General features: G+C 39.9%; 1 protein-coding gene across 2 annotated transcripts in view; it reads left to right on the top strand.

The window, feature by feature from the left end:
* The window catches only part of Spred (Sprouty-related protein with EVH-1 domain), a 157,683-nt gene that overhangs the window by 102,432 nt on the left and 31,644 nt on the right, over positions 1–23,607 (top strand). Inside the window, exon 4 of one of the 2 annotated variants that reach the window (XM_071593645.1) lies at positions 2,208–2,267. The exons of the other annotated variant lie outside the window; for it this stretch is intronic. Coding sequence (XP_071449746.1) covers positions 2,208–2,267 — 60 coding nt within the window. The remainder of the gene's footprint in view (positions 1–2,207; positions 2,268–23,607) is intronic. 2 annotated transcript variants of the gene reach the window in all.

Raw genomic sequence — 23,607 nt, 5'->3', positions numbered from 1 at the left:
ATAATACGTGTGAAAAACTTGCTGGAACGTGATTGCATTCATGCGACACAACAGCACTTAAATTTGTGTCCTTAATATTCTCCCATCCTTCTTTAAGCTTTTGAGTCGATTTTCTGTGTATGCAGCTTTTTTCTGTGAAAAATTTGCTAACGATGTCGTTGTGATTGTGTGAATATTACATAGACGTTTTTCAGTGAAAATCAATTGACGTTTTTTGGTCAAACTGATTATATTTCAGAGTTCGCCAAGTTTTTTTTTCCAGTATGGAGGTAGCAATGGAATGGATAGCGTGTGTGTTCTACGGAAAGGTCAAGGTCGTTAATAATTAAACTTGAAAAACATTAATTCGTGGAGGACTTAATGAGTTAATTAGTGCACAACCAGTAATTCTGGTCCCATTAATATAAATCATATTTACTGATGTTTATTATTAAGAAGAATCAGACTTTTACTGAATAATCGATGTAGAAAATCCGCTTTTTCTTTTCATCCCTTTTAAATTCTGGCAAAGCAATATTCTCGGACCCATTCTACAGTTACGACTTTTTCCCGAAATTGGGTACATGCCAAAAAAAATTAACATGCCAAGTATTCGGTTGAAATTGTTAGTTCTTATCAAGGCTGTTTTGCTGATTCTGGACATATTTTTTTGCTCAACTAAAACGTATTATTAGGTAAACACGTACGTTTAAAGACACTCGAAATTCTTATTAAATGCCATTGTGCAGGTATGTCTTCCCTTGTGAAAATATACTTGAGTATTACCAACGAATTTTGTTAGCGTTTCAATGGAAATTCGTGGTGATATAAAATATTCATGAACTGTCAATAAGCAGGAGCCGTACATCTAAATGGCGGCCAATATATTCTCATGATGTAATTTCGTTTCACTTTGATGTATTTTTTGCGTGGCAGAATAATCCATTGTGTGGAATTCTTGGATAATCTTGTACAGTAAGTGGGAGAAAATATTGAGAAGTCACGAGAAGGCGTTTCTATTGAGAAACGCCTTCTCGTGTTAGTAAATGTTACTCACGCAGAAGTGAATTTTCCGAGTTGTACAGGGTATGATGCAACAGAGATCAAGGCAGATTTTGTCCAGTGCAGCTAAATCCTTAACAAAATAAAACTAATTAAACATGCCGAAACCGTTTTTATCGATTGACGGTTATCAAAATCCTGCTTATGATAGATAATATAGTATGTCAAATGTTATTAACGAAAATGGGTTAAATTTCCTTCCTCTTGGAAGATTTGGGTCAACCCTGGTGCGATTTGTGATATGCTTCACCATTATAATTTGCAATTAGAAATTAGATCAATGTATAACTTATGTGAATTTAAATGTTAATGGATATTGTGTTTTTATTATTCGCAGTCAATAAATTTGCAACTAAGTAGTTTGTCATTGTACTCGAGTTTTTGGGAGGTACTCACGATGTTTTTTTCATTCTTCAGTCATCCTTGTTTAAGGATTCGGGAGAGATGGGTCAAAGACGCCATTTCAAAACCAAACTGGATGTGGGGTACCCTGGTACCTAATACTTTTAGAGCGAAATTATGTTGTGCAAACTTCAGCTTTCAGTAATTCAATGAGAGTCGTGTAATCTAAATCTAAAAGAGGTTTGTAGTTTTTCTCCTGATATCATATTTTAAAAAGCTGTCATTTGTAAATACGTAGAGCATGATATTTGAAGACTTTCGCAGGCTCACTTATGGTTCTACCTGAAAATGGCGAAGTCGTTCAGAAATCGCACTGGCTATGGCTACAGTCAACCACGAGGAGCTCTTAGACATTCAATTTGGGCTGAAAGTGGCAGCTTTGGCATAATCACAGTAAGGGCATCGGTGATCATGTGGCCGGTCTGTCCAAATCACGATTTTTTGAAATCGAGTTGTGTTGACTCGAATTCTCCCTGAATCGTGAGTGTAGTAATCAGCCAAAGCCTTGTTTTTCCATGAATAATTACCTAGAATGATGCCAGAATGCATTATTATTTTTCCCGAGCTTGCTCGGCTGTCCTCAGCCCACCAAGCTTTATAGAAAAACTCCTTGGATAATTGTTTATGCATACCGAGGGGTATGCCTCCAAAGTGTCAATCAGAAGTCTAGGGACTGGCATGTTATTAAGATAGGCTGCATGTATCCAATTGTTTTGGTCACCTTCACGGCGGGAAACTTTAGGCAGTTGTTTCTCCCGTTTCAGTTTGGCCTCTGCTGGACGTGTGGGCGCCTAAGCTCCGCGGAGAAACGCCCTTTAATTTGGGTAAATTGAATCACTGTTTATTGCATCTCTTATATTTCTCTATCTCTCTCTGTATATATATAAATATATATATTATAATATATCTCTGCTATCTATTGAGTGTCTCCTTCCTACTTAAAACTTTCTTGCTCACTTCTCTTACTTTTGTGAAAAAAAAGGTAGGGATGGTGAATATTTATGCGGGTAGTAGGGTATGCCGCTCCAAGTGCTTTCCGTGGAACCCCACCACTCTACTGTGAAGCGTAAACTGAGGTTCCGCCAGAAGTGCTGTGCGTCAGTGTGGCAGCAGCCCATCTTAGGAAGGCATTTCTGTGCATATCTCGTTTGTCAACCTTTTTTTTTCGAGCCGTCTCTATGTCTTACTTAAAAACCTTATTTTAGTATTAAGGTTAATTTCATGGTAAATCCTGGGGTTTTCCACGATAATACATGGTTTACATAATAAGTATCGGGAAAATTTTAGGAAAAATAGATTTCAGATGATGCCTCAAAGTTCTTCAAAGTACATTTTCTTTTGAGCGTCGACACACTTTTGATAGCAGCATTTCAACGACTCTAAGGCACCCTAGTAGGTGTATTCCGGGAGGTCCTTAAGGGTACGAATGCAAACTTCTGTGACGGCACTTGTGGTCCCATGGTGGTGTCCTTTGAAGGAGAATTTCATTTTTGGAAATAGGAAAGAGTCTGTTGGTGCTAAGTAGGGATGGTAATGGAGTCGGGGAATCGTCGCGATACCGTTTAAGGAGGTTTTCGCAATCAGACGCTCGAATCTGCTCTTGATCGTCCGCCAAGACCTTCGGGACGAGTTTAGCGAAGATATTTGAAATCGCCAAATTTTCAGTGATAATGGTGTGAACTGTCACACTATCAATGCCCATACGATATGCGATCATGCGTACACTTGACCGATAGTCTGATTTCAGCATTTAACGCACACGTCAGGAAAAAATTGCTACCGATACTTTTTAGTCATACCTTGTACATGCATTATTATTAAATTAAATCACTAGTATAAGCCGCCGCAAATAAGGATGCGTATTCTAATTATCCCTTCTTTTTACATATTAGCGATTATATATATATATATATGTATATATATATATATATATATATATATATATATATATACATATATATATATATAATCGCTAATATGTAAAAAGAAGGGATAATTAGAATACGCATCCTTATTTGCTGGCGGCTTATACTAGTGATTTAATTTTTTTAATATTAAAATTGTATTTATCGCGGTTCCTACAAACCCTTTTCCTGCTTACACTAAAGTTTTTTTAAATTAATTTACACATCAGAATAGTGTTAATAAATTGTTACTGGATGATGGCATATATTGGTTTGAAAATGTTTGCCTATGTATTTTTACCTCGTTTACTTGATTGGAAATGTTAGGGAAATTGGGCCACTACACTGCCCGTAAACCTTGAACTTGGAGTTAAGATTTTGCTTTGCAAATAGCTGCGGTCCTCTAGCGTGTATCTAGAAATTTTCCGCATTTTACTACAGAACCCTATTTTCCTACAGAATTCCATACACCTCCCTATGTTATCTAAAATCGACAGGTCATTATTTATAAGTACGTGAACTGTGAGGGTTCATTAGACTTGTCGGTATGTGTCCATTCTCTTATTTTATCGATTTAAAAAAAAGGAAAAGATATTCTTTTAATCTCTCGTCTGTGTAATTTTGCGTAAAACTTGTCAATTTTATAGGAGTCGACAATGTCCTAATTACACCAATGTTAATTTGCGTGTTTTCTATTGTCAGTTCCTCCGTGAGATGAGTACAGTTGATGAACTTGGATTTGTTTAGCTCATTGTGAGACCATTGTGCCATTTTGCTCTTCGAGTATACGAGTACATTTGCAAAGCAGTATATTTGTTAATTCCTCCAAGAAACTGGTCAACTGGTCGAAGAGGCATTTGGTGGAAACGAACAAGAGTTATTTTATGTGGGTTGTCGCCGCCTCCTGTCCATCTATTATTATCATGACTTGATACTGCCACATAGTGAAATCGTTTTTCCCCTGAAGATGTCAATTTGCAACTTCTGCTGTGAACGATTTACTCTCAATTATTTACATGTTAATCTTCGTATTAATCTTTTTTTCCCTGCTGAAAACCTAAGTACAGTATCGTTTTGGAAGTTTCTCGTTGTTTCATATTTTTGAATCTTGAATCATTATCGAGTGGTGTCCGAGTCCAGTGAAAAAGTCACTTGCTACTCCATTACAATACCTTAGTTAAAAACTCTTTCATTCGTAGATACGTTTTTAAAGTATGTTCTCTTTCGCGCCCGTTTCTGTATTGGGAGAGTGTTAAAAATACTAAACTGCGAAATATAGTATTATAGCCCACGCAGTTTTATTCTTCCTTGCCTTTTGGGAGAACAAGAGAAATGAGTTATCAGAACTTCGAATGTTATCTTCTTTTTAGGTAGCTAAAAATTAAAATGTGACAAATATTTGGTAAGTAACCTTTGTTTGTTCTCAACGGACGATTTCCATAATTTAAATTAACTGATGTCATGAGATGTTACTTTTTCCATCTTACTCGCTTCATTTTTTCATCCAAGCCGGTTATTATCTTCGTCGTTGCTGTAAAACTTCGGTCCAAAGTACATTGGGGTGTATTCCTCTGAAAATAGTTCTTAAGGAAATAATTATGTTGATGTCTGCAAGTTTTTCACCAATCTACGTGATAATTGGATATAGATATGTTTTCATTTTATTCCAATCGCTCAGTACTTGGAGGATGTGACTCTTGCTTGTTCTGGTTCCAAAAATATGTTGATTTTATGATAATGCATCGTATGCTAGAGGTGAACTATACCAAACCATTTACAGTTGACATGGTTTCATCATTCGGGTCCTTGTGTTGTTTGTATATTTTCCTGATGTAGTTCATATTAAAGATGTAATTAATGAAGAGAGTATTCGGACCATATCAACGATATCTCCTCTGTATAAATTACGGTAATACTGAGTGCGGCAGATTAGCTTACTCAATTAACATGAATCTTTGCGCCGACTTGTTTTCTAGAGGAAGCTTGTCTTACTTGTTTTCTTTTTAAATAATTCGCCTCGAATATTATCTGATTAAGAAAAAAGGCATATTTTGCTATGCGTGCATCATGGTTGGTCATAAATGAGCTGAATTTGGATAGTGACCTTACCATCCCCCATCTTTATTCAATTTTTCATTGTGTTATTGAATAATGCGATTTTGCGCTCTGGGTAGCGTTCACGCCGCTTAATCCGAAGGCCACAGGCTCTGATCTCTCTCGGGACATGCGTAATGGGTGTATATTGAAGTGTTTTTATGGCCGTAGTCGTCAGTGCTTCTGAAATCCATTTGTTGCTGTCACATCAGGTGCCCATGGTAATATTTCACTAAACAAAATCTGTAACTATTTCACACTTGTAAAACATCGTTTGTCCCTCATTGCCCCTTTAAAGTTTGGTTTACACCCTGTAACGTTCCATTATTTTGGTGTGAGATATTTTCGATAAAGATAATTGCCACCACACTTTCAGCTTTGCTCTATTATGATAGTTCCAACCTCCCCATGCTGGGACTTGATTCATTTATTAATATGCGTGCTTGCTCTTTTCTCGCTTGAAGAATTTCATCTGTTTTTTTCAAGCACTAGCGGTATCATCTGCGGATGGTGTCAAGTGAGAGCGAGGAAATAGTAGTAGGGCCTTAAGAAACTATTGTTTCGTGCCTCTCCGTGTACACGTTATTCAAGGTTTCTCGCAAGTTTCACAGGGGAAACAGTAGACGTGACCTCGCTCGGGAGACTTTGGGGAGGAGGGTAAGCAAACGACGTATGTTCTACACCTCAGTTAAACAGGCGAATATAAGAACTGTCTTGAAATAAGTTGGTTTTCCGGATAACAATAACTTTTTATGGTTATTCAAACCCTTATCGTCTAAGAAAAGAAATATTTATTTTCATATTGGGCCAGACCAAGACCTTTAAACCCTTATTACAAAACGCAAAGAGGTACAAGGAGACAATGGCAAAGGGATATATTTTTCGGAGAGTGTAGAGTCCAAGAAATTCAATAACTTGATTGTTAAATGCGCTCTTTCTCATTTTCTACGTGCGAGGTGTTTAAGTTTAATGGGTCACCTATTTGCTCTGGCATGTCAGTCATGCTTTCAGTTACAGTAAATTAGATTAAAAATATTTTTATGAAGTGCATTACTTCCCATATTGGTGTAGACAATTTTTCGTTGTCGAGCAGTTTCGAGTCCATCATCGAAGGTTAGAGCAAACTGAAATAAGAGAGGAGTATTAGTTGTTGCATTATTTTATCACACAGTCTACAGCGATTATCATCAAGTGTAAAGGATATCGCGTGGGGTCAAATCAAGATAAGCTGATGAGATTAATTCGTGCTAATTTTTATTTTGCGTACCTTCCTACGACGAGGTTATTAAAAATATTTCCCCAAACATCGTTAGATATACTGTGTATCGAAACCATAGCTAAATAAAAGACTTTAAAGTCGATTTACTAGCTGTAAGTTGTTTCTTGGTTCCATTTTTCCAACTGTTTCTTAGAATCCGGCCCGATGTTTTTCTGTCCCTCTTGGTAAAAGCAACTTGGTACGCCACCACCCCATATCCAGAGCGAAGATAGAGGTTTTCGTGCTTGGGGAAAATTGCTTTCGGCGGTCCTACCCCAAGGCCAGCTCGTTCTAATTTTTAGCTCCTCCCAGTAAGGTGCCCTAGGTGATTATCCTTATTAGATCCGGCCCTTTTGAGGTGATATTAATAATAGTTAACGATTTGACTTCTTAAATAGGTGTCTTTGTCGCCGTTACCACCGTCCTCCCACCGACCACCGAAGACGTTTCCGAACTCCTTTCAGTGTTTCCCCTACTGCACATTTTGGTTTCGGGTAACTTTTTCTGTTTGGCCCAATGCCATTTTATCGTCTTTAAAAATTTATGTCGCGCTTGAAATCCCAAATTTCAAATTGATTCATCTTCTTGTGTTTTCATTCCGTCGACCTTTCTCATAATCTGCGCACAAACCTCAGATTATTTTGAAACGTACTATATGACTTGTTCGAGTTTTTAAACATTTATAGAGATGTGCAAAACGGTGAAATCGTTCCTCGAGTTTCCCTACGTTTGTTCAAAATGTGTACGGTAAGGGTGTATGCAAACTTCTATTCCTAAGCTTCCACTTTGTGTTGTTTCAAATTATACGTTTTGGTTATATGGTTGCCATTAGATATTTCAGTTGAAATTATTTTTTCAGGAATGCTATCGTATTTCTGTTTCTTATAAAAGTACATTCTAGGCATCAAATTGTTATCCGTAAGTTAATTGAGTTAGATAAATTAGCGTTCAATCTCTTTCCGTCTTCTTCACTCAATTCTCCATCCACTGACGAACAATAATGTATACGTATTTCCTAAACAGAAATAGTTTTGTGTTTTAGATCTTTCCAACACATTACGTTGTAGAGAAACAGTGGGCAGTTTCAATTCGAGTTGCATTCGAATCATTACTTTGTCTCGCTGAAGGTCCTCTCTTCGTTATCAGTCGATTAGTAGTGCACTTTAAATTTAGAGAAATAATGTAATAATTATTTTTAATTGGTACTTGATTTAACTTGAGCGGGCGAGAATATGCAAAGAGACAAAGGGGCGTTTTATGCCGTAATTTTAAGGGGAATATTTGTTAATCTCGAATTAGAAAAGGGAATTAGAGTAGAAAATTTAGACGGCATGATTGAGGATCGTATGCTGGGCTTCAGAATGATTCAGTTTAAGGATGGAGGTAGTATTTATGTTGCACGATAATTTAGGATTCCATAAATTATTGTAATCGCGTGCATTGTCCATCCAAAGCCTTCAATTTTCTGATATAATACCTGCAGGAATGTATTAAATGTACCATTTTAAGTTCCTGAACAATGTCTTTTGAAGGCGGTCGATCTAAAGGGATTTTAAATTTTCAAATGGGAGAGTTGAGATCTTCCCTTCCCCTCTCACAAGTCGGGTCCCCTTCCGTCCTCTCGCTCCCTCTGCCCTCGTATACTCCCGCCCGTCTGAAGTGCGACCCCTCCTTCCTCCCCCCCATCTCAACACTCCTCTTCCTTGAGTCACCCTCTCCCTGCTCAATGTGGCGCTGGGACACGGCCGAGGGATTCTGTTGGTCGCGCGTATTTTTGGTCCTCTCCGTGTGCCCCCCACCTACCCTTCTCTCACTCTCCCACTTCTGTCTTCTCATATCCGCCAGCCTCGTCGCTACTTTTTCCTCCCGCTCTCGCCCCTCACCTCATATTTCGCTTTTCTCCCCTTCCTCCACCGCGGCAGCGGGATCCCAAAACTATCGCCTTATCCACGCCGAACAGCACTTGGATCTGGGGTTCGAGAAGTTTCATGGTATGCAGTGTTAAGTAAAAACAGTTGTCGGGATACGATATGTCGAAGTTATTTTGGTGTGACACTGAACACTTCTGAAAGTACTTGGATCAAGCATGTATTTTCTGTATGATTGTATATTGGCTTTAAAAGGTATTACTATATTATCTTAAAATCAAAAGAGCTCTGCAAAGCAATCAGGCTTTGGTTAGGAATCTTGAGAGAAAACGTTGAAATCCTTGAAAATATTTCAAGCGGTTGGCATTCAAGGTTCAGTCCGATGGCCGTAGCTTTTACACCAGCCTCTCCTTAAATCTCCTGACTCACATCGTTGGGTCGCTTTTAGGTTGCGCATGTCATTGTACTTGTAGATAATCGATTTATTGTTTAATAAATTGATGTTGAAAATATTTTATCTAGAAAGTAACATGATAAATCATAGCAATTGAGATTTATGGAAGATTTAATCAACGACGTTAACCCGCCTACATACTTTTGCGTGGACAAATTGTTTGATTTAATAATTTGCTTCCCGGAGTACCTTACTCGTAAAAAGAAACATGTATAGTCTGAAATCTTCAAATTATTAATTAAATAAACATCATTTTTACGTGATTACTTTTAAACCAAGAAAGACCTCTCAAAGATACCGACGAAACAGGTGAAATACTATTTCCGTCAACTTTCTGCGATTGTATATGATAAAATTACGTGATTACGCTATAAAAATTTCACAGTAAGCAAAATACTCCAAGTTTGCTATTAGTGATTGCGTGGTGATTAAATTTCTATTCTCTGAAGAAGGTTTGTATGCGATGACAATTTATCGTATCGCTGCCTTTTTATCGTCTCCTAGTAACACCTAATATTCTCACCCACCTTTTCAGCTTTCTCTTGATGTAGCTTATATGCTTAAGATGTATGGAAAATTATTCCTCCCCTTTCCCTTTTTATTTAAAACTTCGTCATAGAAGCTTTCATCCCTGTTCGCTTTATTTTCTCTATTGATAGCTATTTCTGCTCGGGATATTATCCGCGTATAAATTATACGTATATTTAAAAATATCAAGTTTCTCCGGACTTCCAGGTGGCTTCTTGGCGTTAGTAATATCCCGAATAGAAGTAAGTCATCAACACCATTCCACAGTAGCCTTCCAAAAAAATGTTCTCCGGTCTTCTCTCCACCCTTGTCTAAGTTAATTTTGACTAGTCCCATCTTAGCGTACCAATGATAAATTCCATTCCATTGGCTCAGGCCAAATATATTCAAGTATACCTATAAATTGTTTTTGATTGTATGCATTGTCCACCGACGTTCATTCATATCTCTAGTTCTTCTCATGCCTCTCTATACATTTCCTCCTTATATATTTGAACAGCAGCCGGTGATCATGGACAACCCTGCCTTACACCTCTTCCTAGCACTGCCCATCCGGACTCCCCGTTCCCCATTCGCCCCTGTGAAGTCTGAGACGTAGACAGGTTGCGGATTAGCCTCCTTTCCCTCCAATCTATTCCTATTTTATGCAGAATACTCATTAGTTTTTTCCCCAATTCTCTCTATCAAACGCTTTTTCGAAATCTTCGAAACAGGCAAATACGTCCTGATTGTATTCTGTATACCTCTCGATTAGTGATCTCATTACTGCAATGGCATCACGCGTACCTCTCCCCTTCCTAAACCCAAACTAATCATCCCCTAAGTATCCCATCTCACCAAGTCTTCCGGCCAGATTCCTTTCTCCTAGATGCTACGAATAAGTCCATATAGACCCACATTTTCCTAAACCTTTTAGCAGTTTCGCAGGTATGTTGTCTACCCCATGGCCTTATTTATTTTCATTTCCCTTAATGCCCTTTCTCTCTCATCGTCGAGTATTTTCGGACTTAAGCTATCTTCATCTACGCCACGTTCCATTTCTATGTTTGTTGGCCTAAGCTCTTGACCATTGAGTTCTTCTATATATCCCTTCCATCTCTCTTGGATCTTTTCTACGTCAACTATTAGTGTACCCGACTTATCTCGAATTATCAATAGATTGCAGATCTTAACTTCTTAATTCCCGATGGTATTTTAACCTTCTTTTGTAGCGCACCAATTTCACCCTTCCTCTGCACTTTCCATATCCTCGCACCGCGTCTTCCACCATGCTTCTTTACTTTATTTGTTACCCGTGTCAATTTATTATGGAACTCTTTGTACTTCCTTTTGCCTAACTCTATGTTCAAAATCTTCCATTATCTTCTCTCTTATATATTTCCAATCATCTCATCCGTGATCCAGGATTTCCTTGTAATTTTCACATGAACAGTTCCTGTAGTTTTGATATAATTTGTTGTGGGAAATAAGATCACTTTTCATCTGCGGGCATCAATTTTGCATGAACATCAACAATCAATTCCTCCCCAGAAAAATATTTCGTCCTAAAATATCTGCTCCACACGCTCCCGGGCTAAGGCGCAACAAACCATCTTCGTACTTTTGCTACTTTCCGCTTGGTACGTTTCTTGCGGCTTACTTCCGCCGACAGTTATCAGCACTCGAATATTTTTTCTCAAAGATATGGTGACGGAATGAATGCTAGAGTGGGGGCGACAAGGGTCTCCCCATAGGAGTCCCCGTGAAAATTACTTCAATGAAAATCTCAGATGGACGTGCGTTCTCGTATTCTTTTTTTTCTGCTTCTTTCCGGACCGCGCTTATTTGTGATTTTCCAGAAAATGTCCTCAAATATGATGAGATAGTTTTGAGTAATATCGCCACCTTAATTGCCTGTCGATTCGGTATCCCCCGCTACCCGATCATCCATACGACCATTGGTTTATTCCACAAAGGAAACGAAGCGTTCTCCGAACGAAACCCAAGGCGGGGACACTCGGAAGAAACCTGCATCGAAGGATAGCAGCAAAGCGGAATACCCCGAGTTTTGATCGGTAAGAAATTATAGGTATCCTGCAGAGACACGCAACCCTTCAAGTTGGTATCGGGTTTTTCAAGAATACTAGCACTTTCGTTACCTACATCCTTTCTGACATTCGGTCAAAGACCGGGCGTGGTGGGGAGGAGAAGAGAAGGGTCCAAATTTTGGAGCTACTCCCCCTCCACAAATTCATTTGCCACTCCGACTGACGCGAAAAGGCCTTACTAAAGCAAACACAGCGACACGCGGGCAACATAGACTGAGGGCAAATTAACGAGAAAAACTTCTCTGACCCCGAACTCGTAAGTGAAAAGTGAGTCGTGATTATTTGATTTATGGTGATTATGGAAGTACGGGCTGATATGCAGTGCCACCATGGATAGTATAAACAGATAGTGGAGGATTTTAAAAGACAAAGCATTTTTTCTGTTCCAACAAATCTGAACATATTTGCACAGTGAGTGTGAATTTATTATAATAATATCCGGCCTCGGTGGCGGCGGGGTAACATCCTCGCCTACCAACCTAAAGGTCGCGGGTTCGATTCCCGCCTAGGTGGATTTCCCTACATCTAGGACTTGGTTGTATGTGATTGTCTTCAATATAATGTCTGTAATGTAGGGTTAGGTGGAAGAAGGGACTATTAGTCTCAACCTCGCCCAATTATGTCGATAAATAAATAAATAAAATCCCCTATCTCTGAGGGATCCGAACCGGCAACATTTTCGTTGGTTCTTATGCCGAATTACTTACGAACATCACGACCGACTAGATTAATCGGTAGAAACCAATCGTAAACAGTCCACGAATCAGCTCATGCTGTAGTTTCAAAACTGCTAATCGGACACCATCGATGTATTCTGCTTTCTCAAAAATAATTTCCTTCGATGTTTTACAATGAAAGTCGAATTGCCTACGATTATGCCCCTAAAGTCCGTTCCTATGTTCCAAGTAATTTTTAGCTTATCGAAATGTTTGTGTTTTAAGGCTTTAAATATAGATTGCTAAAGAGTTAAGACGATTTTTAAAATGGTACAATGAAAACGGAGCCTTGAAATTCCGCAGTTGTATAGGTGCAAATACACCGCTGAAATAACTGAAGTTAAAAATATTTTGAAATTATATACTCGGCATGCATTTTTTTTTATCATCGAGCGCGCCCACGCCGGCCTTGAAACGGCTTCCGATGCCGCTTGGTCTTGGGCGTTTTGCTGTGTTTACCAGCGGGAAAGAGAGAGTCATTAGCCTCAGCACGCGTAACGTGGGCGGATGAGGGGGGGGGGGAATTTGATCCTTCTGCCGGTCGTATGTGTAGTGCTTAGCACTCTCGCGATGTATCCCGAAGTCCTCTCTCTTCTTTTTTTCCTTCCCGCCCCTCCGTCTCCTCCTCCCATCTTTCCTCCTTCCACCCTTACCTCCCCGTCGCCCCCTCCCCGAGTCTAATCTCGCCCGCGCCCCCCCACCCCTTCGGTTCGAACACTTGCCCTCCTCACCCACCCACTCCACTCCGTCTCATTCACGTGGTCGCTGCTTTCCTCCACGGTCGCCGTCGCATAACACATTCCACGCTGAGCGAGTCTCGAGCAGTTGTATGAGGCAGCGAACGTAGGTGGCGTTACCACCGACCCGACGTTTACACGGCTATTTTTCTATCTACGCATCTCCTATGGTTCATAAAATATGAGACCTATGTTATAATCCATGATTTCTACAATGGTCTTCGTTCGGATCGAACTTTTGCGGGTGTAAATGTCAGATATGAATGGAGGATTAAGAATGAGGAAATAGTGATAAGCCATTGTCACGGAATATTTTTTCGTGTCCATCATTACGGTACAAAAATCGATGACAAAAATGTTATCTAAAACTGTATTAAGGGCCACAAAGTGTCACACGTTTGCCAAATAACCTGAGATTGAGACCCTGGTAACTCAAGAGGCTCGGCGATAAATAAAGCTTGTTTTCTAGGTATCTCATCTAAACCTCCATTTATAAGCAATTCTGGGCATTTGTCAGGCCTTAAATTCATGAAATTCCGGAAATATTCAGGAATGGGAACATGGCAAAAATTTAGGAATGTCGGTGGATTAGTATTTTTAATCGGCAAAATGGTCAAAGTTGTTTAAGGAGAAACGATCCTTGATTTTTTCCTGTTCCCGTGGAAATTTTAATATCGTGATATATCATACTTAAAATACTTTGTTCAGTGGTGCTGAGTAGCTGAAGTGTAATTGATACAACACAGTGCAATTAGAGACTTGGATGCGATGATGAAAAATATTGGTATAGTTTTTAAATGCCTTGAAAGTCACCCAAGAAATCCTTGGTTCAGGGAACTAACTAATCGGTTGCTTTCTTAAATATTTTTCGCCTATACTTACTTTTTTGACTATTAAAAGATTTTTGTAAGTGTTTTGATTGTGTTAAAAAAGTGTATTCTTGGTGGCTGTGGAGGCCTGTCAGTTGAGTCCAGTTTTGAAGGAAAGCTATTAGAAAGATCGGTGAGTTGCATTTAAAAATCTTGGTTGCGTCAAGGGAATCTAGGGAAAATTTCCCCATGGTAAAAATTCATCTTTCGATTTAATTCTGTATTGGTTAAGTGAGCGAAATACGAAGTAAAGTTGACGTCTTCATGTAAACTGTCGTTCTAAATGAACGTTAACTGTCTAATGGTGTGCTGCAGCCATAGCTCACACTCACGAACCGGCCGTATTTGTTGGCTTGCAGGAGAGTATAGTATACTGATGATCGAAATTTGTCCATCTGCCGTTGAACTTACTGTGGGAATAGCATCCTGCCTTGATTGTTTTTTGCTGGCTTTGATAGGGATGAATGAATTATTCATTTTAGTTTGCTGCCACATTCAAGCACAACCTTGGAGGGCCCGTAAATAGTAGTACCAGCGTCTGCATCTGTTGCTTCCTTTCTCAGCTAAATTTCTGGCAGTAAATCTGTACTTAAATTTGGAGGCTGGTTCGGAAAAAAATGAATTATGTCAAATTTAGTCCGGTTAAAACGTGTTCGGAATTAAAATAAGCGTGCATACATTTATTCGATTGACGGATATCACGCGCGAATCAGTAATCAGACCTTCTCTAGACGAAATCTTTTGGAAAAATCTGAGGTTTTTAAGAATCATCTGGGTTCATCTTTTCGGAAGAAGTGATGGAGTACGCGCACTGTAAAGCGTTTCTTCCTGAACCTCTCAACTCTTCAGGCAATGCATTATAATAATTATATGGATATTGGCAATTATTAATTTGATGTCATAACCTCTGCAATCTGACTATAAAAAAGCATTTGAAGCCCCGCAAACAACTTATAAGGTGTCTCTCCCAGCTTTCGTCTGTAGCTCTGGTTGGCATCATGCACGCACACGGACCATTTCTGATGGGGAAATTCTTTCCTGGTGTTATGAAGTATTTCCAAAGCCTCTCTTTAAAACTGGAAACGTGGCAAAAAAAGAGCCCTGTGCTTTCTCTTTGCATAAATTTTGTATCAGTGACACTACAATATGTATATAGTGACACTGTGTTTTCATTAAAATTTCCATCAAGATAAAACCCTACTTTCTAATGTCCTCGTTCAATTTGCGAAATTAAAGCTACGGTTAGAGTCAAACATAAGTTTAGCAATTAGAATTTAAATCCATACCCTCTGTACTCGTCAACTTAAAGATGGAATTGCTCTGGTTTAAGGATCGTAAGATTTTGGCGATGCCACACTGCTGTCGGCATTAAATTTGGATGACATTTTTATCCATGCCTCTACGTGCTTATAGACTTTTATTTATTTAGTAAAAATTGTGCACATACAGCAGGATTGCCAATTTATAGTGACACGTATAACAGCAACATACAAGGAAATGAATTTGTGAATATGTGATTCGTCGGGCATTCAGTTGCAATAAAATGCACTAAAAGAAACGGATCCTTGCCTTTTGTTACCACGTAACTATATCGCTTCTGAGCAATCAAATCTGCCGAAAGCATCTACTCTTTGGTGCTAAAATTTGCGCATAGTTGCTTATTACTTAAGAGCATTAGGTATCAACAATAAAATTACCTCCTTTGCTATTTTTATTTGTCCTAACGTATTTGTTTCGACCTTGTCCAAGGATGAAAATTGTCGTCATGCTAATTCTGTTCTAAAGGTGGCGCACCCAAACGGTCAGTTATATTTCTTTTATAAAACCCGGCCTAAGTACCCGCGGCGAATTGAATGCCCTTCCGAGAGGCAACTGAAGTGACCACATTAAGCACTTATTCGAAGACCTCGAATGTGTCGGCTGAAATTTGGCCAGAACGGGCTCATTCATTAATGTGCACCAACTTACATTTTTCAATAAATTAAACAGCGTTAATAACTTTTATGGGATACAGGAATTATTTTTTACAATACCTTGTTTTTTCCGAGAAAATGGATCCGATTACTCAGTCAGATATAAAAATTGTGTTGTAACTTTAGTGGATGCTTCGTGTGATGTAAAAGTTTATAAAACAGTTGGTAGAGGATCGCCCTGCTGGATATGTGGCATAGTTCCGTTTTCCAGACAAAATATTCAATGGTTTGTCCATTAAATACGCACATCCCTGCGCACAAAAGTATGTGCAGGGATGTGCGTATGTTCGGATTCTTGCTATAATTGTGTTTTCAAAATTATGTAGGCTTGATTTTTTAGCATTAAAATCTTAAAAGTGGTTGACCACATTTTGTTGGCCAACAGATTACCCTAACCCTTATTTCATTCTACTCTAAGCAAAAATAACGAATTTTTTTTCAATTAATCAAAACATAAATTTATCATTTGGAAAAAAGACCCCTTTCCTTGGTGAGGGAAGGTAGTTAAGCCTCCGTTGGTTTATACATACTGCCAATATTAGGTTCCATCGTCATTTATTGGGATAAAGTTGAGATGGTTTTTCATTGCCTTCTTTAATATTACTTCTAGCGTGACAATATCACTCAAATGGCCGCCCCACTGAGGTCAGACGCCTTTGCGGCCGCCTCACTAAGAAATAGACGCCACGCTGACGACCTTTCGTCTGGCTCCTACCCTTCGACCTATTTGGCATGGGTGACCCTACCAGGAGCAATTATCATTACTCCCACCAGTACTCTATGGGTCATAGGAACACGCTAACCTTTCCACCATGTCAATTTTGCAGTCCATGTGTGGTCAGCATATTAGAATGCACTTCGGAATAAATTTAGGTTTCGGTGTTTTTAATATGTAGGTTACACCTATTTAGCGTTTTTAGTTATCTTGTGCTACGAGTTATCTCGTAGTTCAAATTGTTCCGTGTGTGGCGAGTATGGCACGAAATTTTTAGTCGCAAAAGATTGTTTCTAAGAATGTATTAGGATTAAAAACTTAAAAAGGAACTGCATTTAGTTACAAAGGATTCATGGGGAGAAATGCGAATTGCATTTCAAAAACAAAGAGGAGTACTGAATAAATATCATTATTAAAGTAAATTTTGGAAATTTAACTCATCTACTCAAAGTTAAGATAGTTCCGATTCAAACATCTCGCTGGAACGGTACGGGTATTTTTACCTCTTGAAGTACACAAATTTTCACAAAAATTACTGAGCCACATGGAATGCTCATAGAAAACAATTTTTTTTACCTGGCTTGGAGCTCTTAAGCCTCGGTGAGAACATAAGCGAAATGCCCCGAGTGTAATGGTGGTGATGTACCGTTGTGCATAGACGACATCTCTGACGGGACAATTCAGATGTTCAATGTTGTAAAATTCAGTTTATAAATATTCCAAATAAATACAATGGATTCTTAATAAAAAAATCTCTAGATTCAGCTAACAGCTCTCTCCCCATGACCCTCCTTTTCTTTTGGTGTGGAGATAACGTGGGCTTGTGAATTTAACTATTCGTTATCGCATTTTAATATTTTTAATTGTTGTTAACTTATAAGCCGGGAAATGCACGCCTACCGTCTCACTGTCCAAATTGGGGAGCGTTTTTTCGTTCTCTAGGCGCTTTATGTTATTTTACGTTAAAAATATCAATTTTGTTTCATGTAATGTAGAGTAAATTAAGCTTTAAGCCAAAATGCGAGAATATATCATGATATTAGTTCTTAAATGTCCGGTCACTTGTCAATATCTAGTTTTCTTCTGTATTAAGCAATGCCAAGCGACTGGGGCCGCAATAAAAGAATCAATTTTAATTGTAGTAGTGTTCGCAAAGAAATCCATAGGATAATAGTTATTTAGTTTGGATATACTGAAGTCTTTACGTAATTTTCGACTTGAAGAAAGAGTCCTGCGATTTAGTCTTATTCATCTACATCTACATAATACCCCGCAAGCCGCCGCAAGGGCGTGTGGCGGGGGGTGTTAGGTCACCAACCGTAAAAAAGAAAAATACCACATGCAAAAAAAAAAAAACAACACGGAAAATTACACCCACAGCAGCGCACACACTCATGCAAAAATCCCTTCATCCAATACTCATGCAAACACATATACCGCAAAACAACTAAAAAACTGCACCCCATGATGCAGCACGAAAGACATTCTACAACACGGAAGCCAGGACACAACAAGCAAGAAATTGAAACATCACTACCACATGAAAATGCACCACGAAACACTCTACCCCCAAAGAGTCTCTAATTGGCAGGGAATGCGACCCAACGTTGCAGGTAGCAGGAATTTGCCCCCGCGGAGAGGGACGAGGGATTGAAAGGGAAACTTAAAAACAAATGAACGGAACACGAATGAGGTCATTCGGAAAGAATGGGTTATTATAGCAAAACACATAAGGTTAGTGGAAGAGCATGCATTTAAATACAACTAATTATTTTTTAGACGCTGAGGGTGGCAAGTGGAACTTTTGCTATCTATAACCCTGCAGTTGCTATCCCGTATTGTCCGTGGGAAGAAGGAGTCCTTGAGTCGGCTAGTTCTGGCATCTATTTCCCGAATTTTATATGCATGATCCAAGCGACCAATGTATGTAGGAGTACGAATAATTTGCGAGACCTCGGTGCTGAAACATGCGGATCTAAATTTATTTAATAATTTCAACCTTGCATTGAATCGTCTCTCAGCCAATGATTCCCACCCCAAATCCATGAGCATTTCGGTGACGCTTTGCGTTTTATCGTAGGAATTTTTTACAAAACGGGCTGCCCGGCGTTGAACCTTCTCAATTTCCCGAATGAGACCTTTTTCACTCGGATCCCACACGCTGCATGCGTATTCTAAATGAGGCCTTACAAGAGCGTGGTAACAACGTTCCTTGACCTTCGAGTCACTTTTGCCGACAATGCGTCTAATGAATCCCAATTTTTTATATGCTTGACCGCAGACTTTACGTATGTGAGTCCCCCAAGTTAAGTCTTTTGTGAATGTGACACCTAGGTATTTCACCGTATCAACTACTGCTAGGTCACCTCCAGCTAATTTGTAAGCAAATCCCGTTGATCTTTTAAAGAAATTTACCACTGAACATTTATTATAATTTAGAGTCAATCCCCAGTTAGAACACCATTTAGTAATGCAATCTAAATCCTGCTCTAAAATAAAACGATCCTCATCCCCAGATATCTCCCGATAGATCACCGTGTCATCCGCGAACATCCTAATTTTACTTTTCACTTCGCGGTTCAAATCGTTAACAAAAATCAAGAAAAGCAACGGCCCGATCACACTTCCCTGAGGTACCCCCGACGTGACTCGAACGCTGTCGGAACTAGCGCCATCAAGGACTACCCTCTGTTCCCGCTCCGAAAGAAAATTTTTAACCCAACTTATGGCGCCCTTATTTATACCCGCGACCTTTAATTTATGAATGAGTTTACCATGTGGGACCTTATCAAATGCCTTTTGAAAATCTAAGAAGATGGCATCCACTTGCCTACCTCTCTCACCCGATAAAAGTAAATCATGTGTAAATAATCCTAATTGGGTTTCGCAGGAGCGAGTTTTCCTGAATCCGTGTTGATTGTCACTTAAAAAGTTAATATTGTCAAGGTGTCTCATTATTGAACTGACAATTATGTGCTCTAAGATTTTGCAACAGATAGAAGTGAGAGATATAGGTCTGTAATTACTGGGATCCTCCCTGTCACCACCTTTAAAAATAGGCGTTATTTGCGCGGTTTTCCAAATCTTGGGTACTTTGCACTCTGTGAGGGATTTGTTAAATATAAATTCAAGGTACGGGGCAATGTTTGGAGCTAAATGTTTTATCACCCTAGCTGGTATATTTTCGGGACCCGGGGATTTGTTGGGTTTAATCTCGTTAAGCAATTTTAGAATTCCTTGTTGGTCCACTGTTATTTTTTCCATGGGTGGAGTATGCATTGTTTCTTGGAGATATGCGGTGGCAACATCATTCGAGAAAACGCTTTGGAAGAATGAATTTAGGATGTTAGCTTTACCCTCACTCGCTGTATGAATTATATTGCTACAATCCCTTAAGCAAGCCACGGTTTGTTTACTCCCATTTACTTCCCTAACATATGACCAGAAAGCTTTGGGGTCAGTGTCCAAGTGCTCGCAAAGTACTTTGCGTTTAAAGTCCAGTAAAGCGCTACGTAATTTTGTTTTGGTTTCAATTTTAGAGGATCTATATGTGTCCCATAATTGTTTATTCTCAGGGGATGATGTGTTCACGCCTGCCCTCTTTACCCTAGAGTGTAGCATTCTCTGCTTTCGAAGGGCTTTTCTAACGTCTTTATTGTACCACCTGGGGTCGCGATTTGCTTTAACGTATTTTATAGGTATGAAATCTACGATTCCTTTTTGTATGATATTGACAAATTCTGTCCAAGTTTCTTCCACGTTGACATGACTTAAGCGGGTTTTGAACTCGGGTAGTGAAGAGTTTAATTGATTGGCAAAAGATTCAAAGTCTGCTTTGTGGTAATTATAAATTTTTCTTTTTGGTTTAACAATCATTTTTATTTCTATGTCCAAGTGGACATTAATTGCTCTATGGTCACTCAAGCCCTCATCAGTTGATACACTAATAATACGTTCAGGCGTGTTTGTAAGAAATAGATCCAATATGTTCTTTCCACGGGTGGGCATGCGCACTGCTTGATGGAGGGAGTTTCTTTGAACCAATTTTATCATGGAATTGCAAGATTCGCGATCGCGGGTCCCAGATTTAACGATATTGTTGTCCCAATCTATACCAGGGAGATTAAAGTCGCCACCAATTATGTTTATGCTGTTATTATATTTACGTGTAAAATTGTAAATTTGATCGTTGAGGGTGTGAAGTGTTTTCAAATCTGAGTCTGGAGGTCTGTAGAAAGAGCATAAATATATGTTGGGTTGATTGGTCCGTATTAAGGTGCACCAAACACTTTCTATGTTATTATTTTCAAATGAAACTTGTCTGCTTTCAAAATGACTTTTAACTGCCACGAAAACCCCTCCTCCGGGTCTTGTATCTCTATCGTGTCGGTAAACTTTGAAATCTATTGGGAAAATTTCTTGGTCGTTTATGTCATTGCACAGCCAACTCTCTGTGCCTATTACTATATCAGCGGAATGAGTTTGGATTATGTGTTCTAGATCCGCTGATTTGTTCTTGAGGCTTCTGCAATTTATAACAAGTATAGTTAAATTATTTTGATGTTGAATAACGTCCTTATTTGTGCCTGACTGTAATTTAGGACGCCTTTGTGGGGAAGTGCGTGTCACATGTCTTTCTAAATCAATGCCAGTTTTGTCGGTGACTTTTATATTTTTGTTAATAATATTATACGCGCTATCCCCAGATGTTACTGACCCACTAAGTGACCTGCCCTCTATCCTAAAAAAGGCCTACAGTGGTCGAGTATCCTATCCGCTACCTTACTCGCCGCTTCCGCCGTGTAATGGACCCCAGATCGGTTAAGGGGAGTCCTGCAAGATCGGAGGGTTGGTCTCAGGTCGACGAAGGAGGCTCCTATGTCCGAGCAGAATCTCGATAGTCTCTGGTTTATGCCTTCCACTCGGCTCCAAACCAGAGACCCGCGATCCTCCCTCGGAACGATGCTGCAGGCCGTTAGTCCCAGCCGAACCCCCTCGACGCCCTGGACGCGCTTCACCTCGGAGCTCAGTTCCCTAAGGGAACGGAGGACCTCCTCGGATCCACGGTCCGTGACGTCGTTGGTGCCCACATGGGCCACGACCTGCAGCCTAGAGCACTTCGTGCCTTTGACCGCCGCCTCGATTGCCTTCGTCACCTGAGGGACTCCTCCGCCTGGTATACACCAGGCAGTCACCCGTTGATCGGCGCCTACGCGGCGCGCCCTTTCCCTCAATGGAACCATTACACGACGGACATTCGAGCTACCTATTACTACAACTCCCTCCCTTCCCGTTCCCTGACGTCTTACCCTAGGCAGTGCCCTCGGAGTAGGGATAGGGGCTGCAGGTACGGTGGTGCTGTCATCCGACAGCACCTGGTACCTGTTGGAGACGGGGATGGTATCTGCCTCCGCAGAGTCCAATCCACGCCGCAGCGTTACCTTCCCCTTGCCCCGAGAGACGACCCTCCAATCGTCCGACCTACGGACGCGAGACACTCCCTCGTTGGGAGATGGGACACGGGGTAGGTCTCTAATCGCCCAGCCACGTGTTGCATTCGGACGAATCCGTGCACCCATATGGGCGTGGCGGGTTTTCGTATTCCCACCCCGAGCACCATCTCTCCCGAGGGGAGTCCTCCGGCCAGCGATCTCCGATCGAAGCTCCCGCACCATTCTCTCCAGCATGACAATACGGGCCCTTAAAGCCGCGCATTCGCCAGTGCCTTCGAACATGGCAACAGGGGACCTAGATGAAGCCATCTTAAATAACAACCGAGTTCCCAACAAAAGCTAACTTGTATACGCTACGCTAAAATTTCTAAGAGGGGTTAGTTAAATTTACCTCAATCAATAAGTTACGCTTTGGAAGATAGTAAAGAAAGGAAAGAAAAAGGATGGTAAAGAAAATAAAGCACTCACCGATAACCAATTAGATTCGACGGACAAAAACCACCGCAAGCCACTACGAGTAACCACTAGGAATACCACCAAACTATTAAAAACTAATAACAAGCAACACAAAAACTAAATAAACTTAACTATTTCACAAAATTAAAGCTAACACTAAACTACACTTCACTAGGGAAGAACAAACACAGAGGTACAGAAGTATCAGCAGGCACGCAGGTAGTCTCAGGTAGGGTCGAACCGGTTCTAGGGAGCGAGCTCGAGCACGTCTGTTCTCGGCAGAGGCCAGGCAGAGAATGATTATTGTTACCTGCATGGAAATATTTAGTGATTTCTTTTCCCGACTCTCTTCCATCTACCTGATTTATTTGTATCACCGCTTTGACTCGGGTATGTTCTCTTTCCTAGGTATTAGACATTTAACTTTTTTATTCTCATGAAATAGGAAATCCGCTAATTGCATTATAAGTCATACATCAACATGGGTAGGTCTCTTTACACGCTTCTATATTTTTGTTACCTTGTGAGATGCAAATAAATTCGAGATCGTTAAGTTCAACCCCAAATAAGTGATAGCGTCTTTTTTAAATTTAATTTCTTTTTAATTTTAAGTTATTGAAGGGAATGGGGTACTTGCGAAGTAAAATCCAATCCCACCATAAAGTAAATAAATAATCAGTCCCAGTTATCAGCCTATGTTTACATGTAGTTCCTCAAAATCTTAATGTTCTTCTAATTCGCTCAAAGCGCATGTATAAACACACCACATTGATAGTTCATAATCCATTACGATTTCAAAGTCCATTCCATTACGAAAGGTGAAATCTTGCCCTTAGTTACGTTTCAGAACTTGCGGTAGACCAGTGTGCTCAACCTTAACGAAACCTCAAGACTCCCAAAAGTGAAATGTACCTCCCTTCCCTCCCCTTGGGAGACACACCGCCTCACTCCCTTGGACGATCCGCGATGGCCCGGGATAAAGGTTCTGTTTCTGGGTGAAATAAGGTAATTTGTGCCCAAGTGAAAAGTAATTAATGCCGAATATTAAGGAT

This window comes from Hetaerina americana, unplaced genomic scaffold (genome assembly GCF_022747635.1).
Source record: "Hetaerina americana unplaced genomic scaffold, ioHetAmer1.1.p SCAF_6, whole genome shotgun sequence".
NCBI classification, from domain to species: domain Eukaryota; kingdom Metazoa; phylum Arthropoda; class Insecta; order Odonata; family Calopterygidae; genus Hetaerina; species Hetaerina americana.
Note: the sequence above shows the minus strand (reverse complement) of the source record. Positions and strands in the feature narration are given on the sequence as shown.